At 34.2% G+C, this 9866-nt stretch overlaps 1 protein-coding gene across 7 annotated transcripts; it reads right to left on the bottom strand.

Annotated features, from left to right (window-relative positions):
- Window positions 1-211: 211 nt before the first annotated feature.
- Window positions 212-7983, bottom strand: LOC115699365 (protein EMBRYONIC FLOWER 1). Of its 7 annotated transcripts, none has more exons than XM_030626755.2 (7): window positions 7564-7983; window positions 6387-6620; window positions 5331-5755; window positions 5104-5214; window positions 3387-5011; window positions 893-2600; window positions 212-725 (listed from the first exon to the last, which is right to left on the bottom strand). In XM_030626755.2, the coding sequence occupies exons 2-6, from the start codon at window positions 6560-6562 to the stop codon at window positions 900-902; spliced, it is 4038 nt and encodes a 1345-aa protein (XP_030482615.2). In that variant the 5' UTR covers window positions 6563-6620; window positions 7564-7983; the 3' UTR covers window positions 212-725; window positions 893-899. The 7 variants fall into 7 exon arrangements, with proteins under 7 accessions (XP_030482615.2, XP_030482607.2, XP_030482596.2 ...); XM_030626747.2 differs by having other exon boundaries at window positions 212-722; XM_030626736.2 differs by having other exon boundaries at window positions 869-2600; window positions 7564-7982.
- Window positions 7984-9866: the final 1883 nt, after the last annotated feature.

Raw genomic sequence — 9866 nt, 5'->3', positions numbered from 1 at the left:
TAAAGTATTGAAGTATTTTTTTTTTTAAAAAAAAAAAGTAAAATGAAATGAAAATGAAAAAGGCTTTTAGAAAACATTAACCAAATACGATTTATATTATAAAAACCGTTTATTATTCTCATTTTCGAAAACACATTTTTAAAAACAACAAACAGAAAATAATGTGAAACATGCTCTTACAATTTCTGTAAAATAACCATGAGATTAACAGTAAATAAAGAATAAAATTGATTTTTCTTCTACAGTATTATAATGTCGAAAATCACACCAGCAATACATTGTCTCAAGTTTTCTTTTTTGAAGGAGGGCAGACACTATTAGAAAGTACAACTCAACTCAAGTAGTATACTACACGATAAGTCCCTCTTATTGATGAGACCCGTAAGGGGTTCTAAATTTACACAAATCCAACAACACATAACATATAAGCTACCTAATTCCCTGGCTTCACGATCAGGAATGAGAAAGCTTCCGAGACAAAGACTAGAGAAACAAAAAGAGTAAACCCTTCTGAAAATGAAGGGATATGTTGTGTACTCTAACAGTAATGTAAGGCAAATGAAACCCGAAAATATCAGATATAGTTTTACTTGTAACAAGTCGTCAAGGCATAAAAAAATATACAGGCCTTGACACTGAGACCACCATAGCAAAAGGGAGTACTATTGAGTTTCCCAACTGACTAGTATGACGAATGACTGGCCGGCTATCGAAGGTGTCACCTGCTAAGATTGAACAAATCAACCATTGGCTTATAAGTGTTCAACAAAAAGATGTGTAGCTATTTTATATGAAGCATTCTAAAATGGAAGAGTAAATAAGGAAAGCAATTTGGTAAGTATAAGAATAGTAGGAGAAAAAGTACTACCATGACGCAAATCATGAACCTCACATAAATTTTAATGTCTGGGGCGTTCCTTTTCTGTTGTCCGTTTAGCGTTTCTCTGTTGCTTGCGCTGGTCTGCACTAGTTAAACCATGTCTCTTTCTCGGTCCAAATTTCAAGTCTTCACCTCTAATCATGAACTCATTTCCAGCCTCTGGCGAGCTAAAATCAGCTGGATTTTTGTTAGTGGAGCAGGTTGTGGACTCAGAAGTGGATTTTGGAGGCCAAAAGGTTCCACTAGTATGAGGAACTGCAAACTTGTGTTCTCTTGAATTCTCTGTAGTGTGAAGTTGCAAAGGAAGAACCATCGAACTAGATGCACCAAGTGAACCTTTCTCCATACTATGAACAGGATTGGCATTGTGACTTGTCCCAAAACCACCACTTGCAAACATAGAATTTAGAGCTCTACGACCTCGACTCTGTGCAGCTGAACTAGAGCTTTGCACCTTCTCTTTCCTTCTAGAAGAAAAGGATACTTGACCCATAAAGTCATTAGCCCTTTCAAAACCTTTACCCTGATGTGGCGATGAAGTAGACGTACCAATTTTTGCGTTGACAGGGAATAAATTATGGGATTTCTCAGAAAGTTGTTTTTTACCATAATAATCAAGTGGCCCTTCAGAAGTATCACCGTGTTTCTTATGAACGCCAAAATCTAAAAGAGAATACTCTTTGGAGTTATGATCAGGAGGGGAGACCCTCTTGAGGAACTTTGAGTTTCCACCCGTCTTGAAAGCTGCACCTGACTGCATCCCTGCATCCATGAGGCTCAGCAGATGCATTGCGGGTATGGTTTCATTAGAATACAGATCTAAAGATCCCATCAGATTTTGCTGAGGTTCAACCCCATTATGCTTATTAGAAAATGGATACTCCACATTTCTTCTGTTGAAAACGTCAGAACCAACATTTTGATTATGCTTTTCAAGATTGGTAGCATTTCGATTCAAAAACTTCAGCTCATGCTCTCTGTCCAGAATATTCCCCTTATGCAGAAAACCAGGACCGTTAGAAAGGATATCTAGGTTACTAGACTGAGAGGCTGTCTTTTGAGGAGCCTTATGTCTTACAGGCGCATGATGTGATATTTTGGATGACCAGAAATGAGCTGCCTCTTCTTTCCGGGCTGAATCAATCTGGCATGTATCACAAGCTCCTATTTGCATGCGAGCTTGAAAAAATCCACGGCCCACCACATCTCCATTCCATTTGCAATTTTGAGCACAACTGCATTGACCAGAATTAATAGAAGGAAAATGAACACTGGAGAACTTTTTCTGATCCTTTTGCTTGATGTCAAATTGGTCTCGATTGCTAGGAGAAAAATAGTCAACCGACTGCTGTTTGGAAGGTCGTACATTTTTCCTTACTGTGCCTATGTCTTTTCTTTCACTTCTGGCACGACAATTTTTTTTCTCACTCGTCTCCTCAAATAATCTCAACTCCTTAGTGCTAAAGACTTGATCATAACCTATAATCTGATTATTTCTTGCCTCCTTTGCTGGTTCTAGCTGGCTTTTCTTACTTTCAGCAGTGTCTAGACGCCTCTCATATTGATTCTTTGCCATGAGTTCAACAATTTCCATGGGTATGTCATCTGAAGGTCCCTGCTCGGATACATTGTGAGTTATTTCATCAGCATGTTTTCTAGAAACTGCTAAAAGTTCCTTGCCTTTAATTGTTTGAGGATTGTTGCTCGCACCAGGAATATCCTGAGAAAATATATTATTACGAAAACCAAATTGAGAATGAAAAACCAGAAACATTATAGTAGTTTAGGACGGAAATATGAAAGGATTCACAACTGTTATAGCGTGTAGATCTATACATAAATTACTCGCTGGGAAACAAGAAAAACAAGCATAAGTTGCCCCCAATGAACCACCGATTAAAATTTGATAAAATTGAAATAAACAAAAGCCAAAACTGGGCTTAACTGTACAAATTAAAAGCTCTTTAAGCTCAACTAAGGAAGGCGAGCAGAAATCCAAGTACAAGTCCAACTTTGAAAGACAGCCTAGAAATTCTTCTGATGATAACTATCTAATAATTTGTAAGAGTGAATAAATACAAAGTTAATGAAAAACTAAAATATTTCGGAAAAAAAATAAACAAAGCTCTAACCACTTTAAATTCAGTTCAAGTATGAAAATCATGGGAATCTCTTCAGAAATGTAGTATGCATGCATATTAAAACACACCCAACATACTACATAGTTGTTAAGGTATAAGACAAAATGATACACAATGTTTAAAATGAAGCAATTCAAAATAGTAAATTCTTCTTTATACATAATTAAAACCATTTTTTCCCAGCTTAAGCCCTCAAATGGTTGTTAACAATTTTTTCTTAAGAAGAGTATCCTTTTCTGGAATAATCTTTCCTAAGAAATCTTAAAATTAGAAAGTAACACTATGACATTTATGTAATGAACTGCATAACAGGAAGCAATTATGAAACAACTAGTTTAACAATTGCAAAACAGTAAAGGGCATACCACTTGCTTCATAAGAGGACAATATCCTTCTTCAATTTGAGTGCTGCTCCTTTGTTTCTCATTCAAAACAGGAAAATTGTACATGGTTAATTTATTACTGACTTCAGCATGCACTTGGTTATGCGAAAATGCACAGGTGGAGTTAGAAGGAATGCTTGAATGTGAGATGTAATTTGTATCCACTTTTGTTCTCTTGATTTGATCCACGGGGCCTTCTTTCCAAGATAAGAAGGAAGATAGGCCATCTTTAACTTGAGGAGTATATTTCTTATTAGAAGGAATGCTTGAATCTGAGATGTAATTTGTATCCACTTTTGTTCTCTTGATTTGATCCACGGGGGCGCATTCTTTCCAAGATAAGAAGGACGATAGGCCATCTTTAACTTGAGGAGTATATTTCTTATTATACTTGTCCCTTTGTGTGGGCAAGTAGCTGCCGAAAGAAAGATGTGATTCTACATCCGGACAAGCATTTTCTGCCTGTTGAAACGAAACGTTTACAGGCCCAGTATGCACAACATCATCATTCCTCATGGCTGAGCCCTTTCTGACCAAGCTACTGTTCAAGGGGAACTGAGGTGCCTGTCCATCATCAACCTCTGCCATCTTAGCTTTCTTCTTAAATGATGATTTCCTCTCCTTGCTTGAAGATCCCATCAGAGTTTTGTCCATCCCTCTACTACTTGACGCATCTTTTACTTCTTTGAGAGAAACTTTATCATTGACAGAAGTATAACACTTTGTTGAAAACCCAACTTGTTCACGGGTTTGGTTCAGAATAGTGTCTCCTGTTGGAACTAAAGAAGGATGCTTGTCAATTATTTGGTTCTTCCTATTCTTCTTCTTCACCGCAACAGAATTTCTATCAATTCTATAATCACTCCATGAGCTCCTTGTACCGGTCTGCAAATAGAATCCAGTAGGGGAATCTTCTTTTGATACTGAATATGAAATTGCATTAGCAGTTTCTTCTCCTGCCTTGAAGTATTTAAACTTTTTGGTCATATTACTGTGAGAACTCAATTCGGTCGACTTCAATTCTTCTTCCTGAGGCAATTTCCTTTTCTTATTATCACCCAACCCATCTCTACAATTTTCTGGCAAAGATACCTGACCTACGGGAACAGAAACCATTCCTGCCCCCGCAGATGCATTGTTAATAGCATTACACAGAGAGTCTTCAGTGCGGATATGATCAGTCTTTGCATCTCCATTGTCACATAACAACTCTGTCAGCAGACGCACCTTTCGGATTTTCTTACGTTGTAAGCCACTTGACTTATCAATGTTATGATCCTGAGGATTTTGTCCAGCAAAGATTTGAACACTTCCAGATGATCCATTATTACACTCATCTAACGCTTGGAAACCTAATCCATTTGTTTGTCTGTTAACATCATTGCCTGCCTCATCATGCAAACAGGCTAAGACAGATGTCCCAGACGCTTTCGTCAATTCCATGTGTTGTTCAGCTGCAAAATTTTCTTTTTCTGTTTGAAGCATCTTGGTGGAGCTTTTAGAATTGCACTTTTGGATTGGAAACTCAACATCCGTAATGTCATCTTTTCTGCAGCTATGCTTACAGAGTTCCAAAAGTCTGTTCCGCTCCGGTTTTATAGCTTCTGCTTTAAAAAAAAAACAAAAACAAAACAATGTCACACCCATCTGACTTGTTAAGAAAATTTGTAGGTTCCAAATTAACATACTGTAAATATACCTGCGGCACATTTAGGTTTCTCCTTCATCATATTGGGATCACTTTGAGGTGGGACAAAAGCTTTTCTAGAGCATTCACGAACCACATCCTTTTCTAAGCCATTTTTGTGCCCTGGATATCAAAAAATCAAAAGAAAAAAAAATAGTGGGGAATATTAGCTAGAAATTTAGCAAATTAGGATATTCAAAGTAATTAAACTCGTCCTTAATAATATATTGTATATATACCTGTGAAGCTTTTAGGAGCATCTGCAGCAAACACTTTTTTCTTGTCACTGTAGGAGGGAATTTGTTCCCCACTCCTATTCACCTCAGTAAAAGTGTTGACATCAAATTTTGTTTTCTCAACTATGTTTTGAGATGGATCTTGCAGAAAATTCGGCTGATCATGTGTAGCAGAACTAGAAAGGGATGGCATCAGAGAGGGAGTGTCATTGGATCGAGATCCAATTGTGCCAGAATTATCATAATCCTTTACAGTTCCTTTAGAGCTTATTTCCTGCTGACAGCTTTGGCAAGACCACCATTTGAATTTCGGAGCAATTAAAGGAGGAAGCAAGGATTCACTTTCAACCTTATTATCCTTTTTATCATCCAAAGCAAATGGCCAGCACATCTTCCAGTTTTGTCTCCGAATTTCAGATACATATCCACTGCATTCATAGCATAACAAAGAATTTCAGCTAGCATCAGCGTTAACGGATACTTTAGAACTAAATTGTTTACTTTCATACAGATAGTTCAAGGATTTCATGTAAAATATATAAGTTCCTAGAATGAAGAGATACTGTGTTGTTACTAGTCTATATTCTAACGTGACTGTTTTTGAGTGCCTAACAATATCAGCAAAAAAACAAAAACATAAATTATTGACCTTTGTAAATATCCCTTAAAACAAAGAAACAGAATCAAATTATGCTATTTAACTTTAGTTTATGAGACATTATATGACGAAGAATACTATTTTCAATAGCATATTTTATTTTACGATTAAAAAGGTCATACATTCATGCATAATAGAGTAGGAGTTCAGTTAGATAGTCCCGATCACCCTTAATGTTAATATATATATATATATATATATATATCCAAAAAACATGTGTGTATAATAACACAATCATGATCATATCTGATATTTACTACATCAAAGAACTTTTATAATTAAAAAGAAAAGGACAAAATAGCAGAATGGAATCAAAAACAAAAGGCAAAAAAAAAAATCTGCATGGACAGCAGTAGACGAATAATTCTAGAAGATCACCAAAGGATTAACATGAGGCTTACCGTATGGAAAAATGTTCACACTTAGTCCCCACATAACTCTTGTCAATACCACCATCCAGATCTATAGATATTGAATCAATTTTAACAAACGATCCCGCATTCTTGGAGGCAGTAGTACCAGAAGTTCCCTTTGGATTATTCTCCTCCATCACAACACTACTGGTTGACTTCATCATCTTAGAGTACACCCCTAAGCCAGCTTATTGTGTCTTGCCAATCTTTGTTTGCTACCACCTAGATAGGGTTCACACAAAATCTAATTAACTACATATATATATATATATATCATGGATAAGAATCATTATATATCACATGTTAAATGAGAGATGATAAGGAAAATGATAGAAGAAGTCTAACTACAACATATACAAAGATCTTAGTCAAATTCCCAAACATTAATCGAACTAGGGTTTATTGCCAACCACCGTGAAAAGCTCATTAGCCAATCACATTCATTAGAAACCAAAGAAGAAGATCAAAACACATCCAATGATACTGATTCATCACATAAAATAATAGCCCATTTTCACATCCACACAAGCAGATTACAGTTAACTTACTAAAAGTAAAATAAGAAACCCTAATTTGACATCACACGAAATACACAAAAGATTACTACACCAATTAATTTGATATCCCATCACGAAATATAATCAAACATACAGCTAAACCCACTCAATTAACTTCCCACATAAACCATAAATTAATTAAAATAAAGCAAAACATAAATTAGGGTTTTTTTCATATAAATATCGATTAACAAGGCAAAAAAAAAAAGTAGCGTGAATCTCGGGAAGGTATATATGCAATCGATATAAAAAAAAAAAACAAAACCCCACTTGAAAACTTACCATAGAAAACTCCAAAATTACGAGGTGAAAGGATTAAATTAGCTCATTAAAATTCAAACCCAGTTACTAAAGAAATGGAAACCAACTAATTCCAATAACAAGAAAACAATAATTAATTAAATAAATAAAAACGCTAGAATTATTATCGAAACGCATAGTTTAATCCCTAAAAACGAAAACCCCGATAAGAAAATGAAAAAGTAAAGACCAACTTAATCTTGACCTACTTTTGAACACAGTACACATCTCAGCTAAAACTAAATCAGCTCGCAATTAAAATAAAACACAAAACAAAAAATATCAATCTGATCTTAAAAAAAACAAACCTCGAAACGCAATTAAACTTCACATGAAGCGACACTAAATAAGCAGTCCCCCACCGCAGGCGCGCGCGTCACCATCATCATCCGCTCGTCCTCGTCGTCTCGGGGCTCCGAATCAACACGCGCAAGCTATCGATCGAGAAAACGGCACCAAAATATAGAGCAACCCATGGCGAAGATCAGAAGCCAAGCTCGGAGACCAGATTCGAAAGCTGCCTCAGTAGAATTTCACTGCGAACTTTCGAGAAACCCTAGAGAGAGAAAAGAGAACCGAGGTTTTTCGATCCTTTTAGAGAGAGAAATGCGAATAGAGAGAGAGTGTGTGTGTTAGAAAGGGGTTTTTATTTTTATTTATTTATTTTTGTTTTTTTTCTTTTTTTGGTCTCGAAGAAGAGGTTTTTGTTGTATTAATTTTGTCCACACCATGATGTCATGGGCATCCAACACATACATATATATACCATTTATATTAACACATATAATAATCTTTTGTCATACATATAACATGTATATATAGAAAGAGAAAATCGATAACCAATACAATATGGCCACGTGGACAGAAGGTGCGGTTCTTATCACAATCCATTTCATGAAAGGAAACCCTAGGAAGGGAATTGCAAATATAATTTATTTTGTACAAAATAAAATAAAAGTTACTGTACTGACGCGTTTATTACACGCTCTGTTGCGTGCTTATTGTTTAATGTTATTTTTTTTACCTGTCGTGTCAAGGAGGGCATAAGATGCCTTTGCACATTAACGGTTTTGTATTGGTGCGTGTGTTGCACTGTCCCAGTCAGTAGAGTGGAACTAATAAGAAGTCAAAACCCTAATTTTCTTTTCTTTCAAATTATATAAATATATATATTATTTTTCTGGTGAGTAATGAGGGCATCTAACCCTAAAGTGGCTAAGATAGATACCCTTCCATGAATAGAGGGTAAGAGATTTTTTTTTTCTTTTCATAATTAGAAAAGAATGAATGAAAAAAAAAATCAGCACTTAATAAGGATACTGTATGATATTATTGTAAAAATATGTATACCATATATAAATGATGAATGTAAATTTACTGTAATAACCATTTATTATAGTAAAGACAGGTTGTCAATTGTAAGGATTTAAATTTGTTATCCTTTCCTACATTGGATTTTTTCTTTTTTAAAACAAAAAAAAAAGTTTGAATATATTATTAGCAGAATTGTAAATGACACAAATTTGTTAATACATGCAATTGTTATAATAAATCTACATAGTTATCCTCATATGGTAGGTAAATTACCAGAGATTTTTTTTTTTTTTTAAGATTATTATTACATATATATTTATGTGACAATCAATACTTGGGTTATTGGGCAAATCATATTGTGCAGTTTTAGGTCGAACATAACATATGTATATATATATATAGATAGATAGATTTCCGGGAACAAATAAATTTTAGTACTGGGTGTCCGATATGAATTAATCTAAGACTAATTTAAGTACTAATTATATATAATATGTAATTTTGATGGTACCAATAAAAGGAAAAACTTGAAGGACTGACCCTTTTCTAGTATATAATGTTTGAAATTAATTATGGCTATTGAGTTTTTGATGATTATATATATATTGATCAGGTAGTGATTAGTTAATTTGTAAAGAATTAATTATGTGAAGGAGATTCTTATTACAAAAAAAAAAATTATATGAGGAGATATATATATATACATAATGTTGTTTTATATATAGCTGCTATTGCTCTATAAATATAAATATAAGTGGCTAGCCTTATAATGGGGATGAGGGCCCTATATATATTTTTTCCCATGTATATGTATATATTATTACCTGTAATCATGGAGGTTCATCCAAAAGCGATATATATTATCCTTTAAAACAAAATGTTTTATTATATAAATGTATATGTATATATATAAGTGGGGAAGTTTTTCCATGACTCAAGGTCCCTGTCTGCATGCACTCTAAAACTCCAACATTTTATATATACTACACGACTTCTTAAAAAGAAAGTAAAGAAAAAAAAAGACTCATCACTAAAATATATTCTTAATTTCATATATAGAGAAAGAGAGAGAAAGCTCTATTTATAATAATTAATAATAGTGAATTAAAAGCATGTATAGAATTCGAAAGAGAGTTTTATAAATTGAATATATTTCTTTTTTTCTTTTTTCTCTTGAGATTATAGTAATGAATATTTACATCGATATATATATATATATGTCATGTCGCAATTAAACGTCAATTTCTTTAATTTGTAATTGACGATTTAGAAAGCTCAACGAGATTGTACCTATATT

The sequence above is a fragment of the Cannabis sativa genome, chromosome X, assembly GCF_029168945.1.
Source record: "Cannabis sativa cultivar Pink pepper isolate KNU-18-1 chromosome X, ASM2916894v1, whole genome shotgun sequence".
NCBI lineage: Eukaryota > Viridiplantae > Streptophyta > Magnoliopsida > Rosales > Cannabaceae > Cannabis > Cannabis sativa.
The sequence above is the reverse complement of the archived record's forward strand: the minus strand, read 5'-3'. Positions and strand labels throughout refer to the sequence as shown.